At 61.1% G+C, this 2,800-nt stretch overlaps 1 protein-coding gene across 1 annotated transcript; it reads right to left on the bottom strand.

The window, feature by feature from the left end:
- Window positions 1-1,186: 1,186 nt before the first annotated feature.
- LOC139250079 (zinc finger protein 239-like) lies at window positions 1,187-1,987 on the bottom strand. The gene has a single exon (XM_070872654.1). It carries the CDS (start codon window positions 1,985-1,987, stop codon window positions 1,187-1,189), a length of 801 nt encoding a protein of 266 aa, XP_070728755.1.
- Between the last annotated feature and the right edge of the window lie 813 nt (window positions 1,988-2,800).

Raw genomic sequence — 2,800 nt, 5'->3', positions numbered from 1 at the left:
GGAGGGGGAGAGAGGGAAGGGGAAGGGGAGGGGGGAGGGAGTAGAGAGGGAAGGGGAGGGGTGAGAGGGAAGGGAGGGGAGGAGAGAGGGAAGGGAGGGGAGAGGGAGGAGAGGGGAGCCTTCGTGCTGAATACATAAAAGCCCCATTTCGGCCTCCCCCCGTCCCTGCCCTGTGGGATCTTGCCCTACATTTGGACGGAGGGAGAAATGAGGCAGACGTGGGGAGACTGGGGTGGGTGGGGAGGGGTTAATCCCTTGGCCCCGTCAATTTACTCTCCCCCTCACAAAATTGGTGCCACCCCTTCCTCTACTCTCCCCCTCACTTCTCCTCTCCTCTCCCCTCATAAAATTGATGCCCCCCTCTCCTTTCCCTCTTCCCCCTCACAAAATTGGTGCCCCACTTTCCTCTACTCTCCCTCTCACAAAATTGGTGCCCCACTTTCCTCTACTCTCCCCCTCACAAAATTGGTGCCCCCTTATCCTCTACTCTCCCCCTCACAAAATTGGTGCCCCACTTTCCTCTACTCTCCCCCTCACAAAATTGGTGCCCCACTTTCCTCTACTCTCCCCCTCACAAAATTGGTGCCCCCTTATCCTCTACTCTCCCCCTCACAAAATTGGTGCCCCCACTTTCCTCTACTCTCCACCCTCACAAAATTGGTGCCCCACTTTCCTCTACTCTCCCCCTCACAAAATTGGTGCCCCCTTATCCTCTACTCTCCCCCTCACAAAATTGGTGCCCCCTTCTCCTCTACTCTCCCCCTCACTTCTCCTCTCCTCTCCCCTCATAAAATTGATGCCCCCCTCTCCTTTCCCTCTTCCCCCTCACAAAATTGGTGCCCCCTTATGCTCTACTCTCCCCCTCACAAAATTGGTGCCCCCTTATCCTCTACTCTCCCCCTCACAAAATTGGTGCCCCCTTATCCTCTACTCTCCACCCTCACAAAATTGGTGCCCCACTTTCCTCTACTCTCCCCCTCACAAAATTGGTGCCCCACTTTCCTCTACTCTCCCTCTCACAAAATTGGTGCCCCCTTATCCTCTACTCTCCCCCTCACAAAATTGGTGCCCCACTTTCCTCTACTCTCCACCCTCACGAAATTGGTGCCCCACTTTCCTCTACTCTCCACCCTCACGGAATTGGTGCCCCACCGCGCCCCTCACGCCCCCTCCCCCGCCCCCGCCCTCAGGCCCGGTGCAGCCGGCGGTGCGCGCGGAGCCCGCTGACCCTGGCAAAGCCGCGGCCGCAGTCGGCACAGCGGTAGGCCTTGTCGCCGGTGTGCCCGCGCTGGTGCAGCAGCAGCTCCGCCGCCCCCAGGAAGCCCCGGCGGCAGACCGAGCAGCGGTAGGGCCGCTCGGCCGCGTGGGCCCGCCGGTGGGCCGCCAGCCGCGACTGGTCGGCAAAGTCCTTCTGGCAGACGGGGCAGCGGAAGGGCCGGGCGCCCGAGTGCACGCGGCGGTGGGCGGTCAGGTGACCGCGCCGGGCGAAAGCCTTGCCGCAGTCGGCGCAGGCGAACGGCCGCTCCCCGGTGTGCCGGCTCCGTCGGTGGTCGAGCAGGTGGGAGGAGGTGTAGAACGCGCGCCCGCAATCCTGGCAGGCGAACGGCTTCTCCCCGGTGTGGATGCGCCGGTGAACCGCCAGCGTGCTGGACCGGCCAAAGCTCTTGCCGCAATCCTGGCAGGCGAACGAGGCTTTCTTTTTCTTCGGCGCCGGTGCGCCCGCCGCCGACGTCATTGCCGTCGCCGCCGCCGCTCTCCCGCGTTTCCTGCCGCCGCCCGCCCCCCGCGGCCTTTTCTTCTTCGCCGCGGCCACCGTCTCCTCCGCCGCCGCCGCCTTCTCGCAGTCGGGGCACGGGTGGCGGCGCCCGCCGGCCGCCGCGCTCCTCCGTCGCCGCTGACGACGACGCACCCGCCCCCCCTCCTCCACCTCCTCCTCCTCCTCCTCCTCCTCCTGGCTGGACGCGGGCACGGGGGGCTGATCCTCCATCTCGGGGGCCCCCTTTCTCTCGCCTCGGACGCGAAGCGCTTCCTGGACCCGGGGGGGGGGGGCAAAAAAAAAGAGACAGTTAGAATCGTGCCAATTTTGTGAGGGGGAGAGTAGAGGATAAGGGGGCACCAATTTTGTGAGGGGGAGAGTAGAGGAGAAGGGGGCACCAATTTTGTGAGGGGGAGAGTAGAGGATAAGGGGGCACCAATTTTGTGAGGGGGAGAGTAGAGGAGAAGGGGGCACCAATTTTGTGAGGGGGAGAGTAGAGGATAAGGGGGCACCAATTTTGTCAGGAGGAGAGGAGCGGATAAGGGGGCACCAATTTTGTGAGGGGGAGAGTAGAGGATAACGGGGCACCAATTTTGTGAGGGGGAGAGTAGAGGATAAGGGGGCACCAATTTTGTGAGGGGGAGAGTAGAGGAGAAGGGGGCACCAATTTTGTGAGGGGGAGAGTAGAGGATAAGGGGGCACCAATTTTGTGAGGGGGAGAGTAGAGGATAAGGGGGCACCAATTTTGTGAGGGGGAGAGTAGAGGATAAGGGGGCACCAATTTTGTGAGGGGGAGAGTAGAGGAGAAGGGGGCACCAATTTTGTGAGGGGGAGAGTAGGGGATAAGGGGGCACCAATTTTGTCAGGAGGAGAGGAGCGGATAAGGGGGCACCAATTTTGTGAGGGGGAGAGTAGAAGATAAGGGGGCACCAATTTTGTGAGGGGGAGAGTAGAGGATAAGGGGGCACCAATTTTGTGAGGGGGAGAGTAGAAACATAGAAACATAGAAAATAGGTGCAGGAGCAGGCCATTCAGCCCTTCTAG

Source organism: Pristiophorus japonicus, unplaced genomic scaffold (genome assembly GCF_044704955.1).
Source record: "Pristiophorus japonicus isolate sPriJap1 unplaced genomic scaffold, sPriJap1.hap1 HAP1_SCAFFOLD_3438, whole genome shotgun sequence".
NCBI lineage: Eukaryota > Metazoa > Chordata > Chondrichthyes > Pristiophoridae > Pristiophorus > Pristiophorus japonicus.
This window is presented reverse-complemented; position numbering and strand designations above follow the sequence as displayed.

What these genes read in the sequence shown, in the direction of transcription:
- LOC139250079 (XM_070872654.1), bottom strand. Translation starts at nt 1,987, where the DNA reads ATGGAGGATCAGCCCCCCGTGCCCGCGTCCAGCCAGGAGGAGGAGGAG.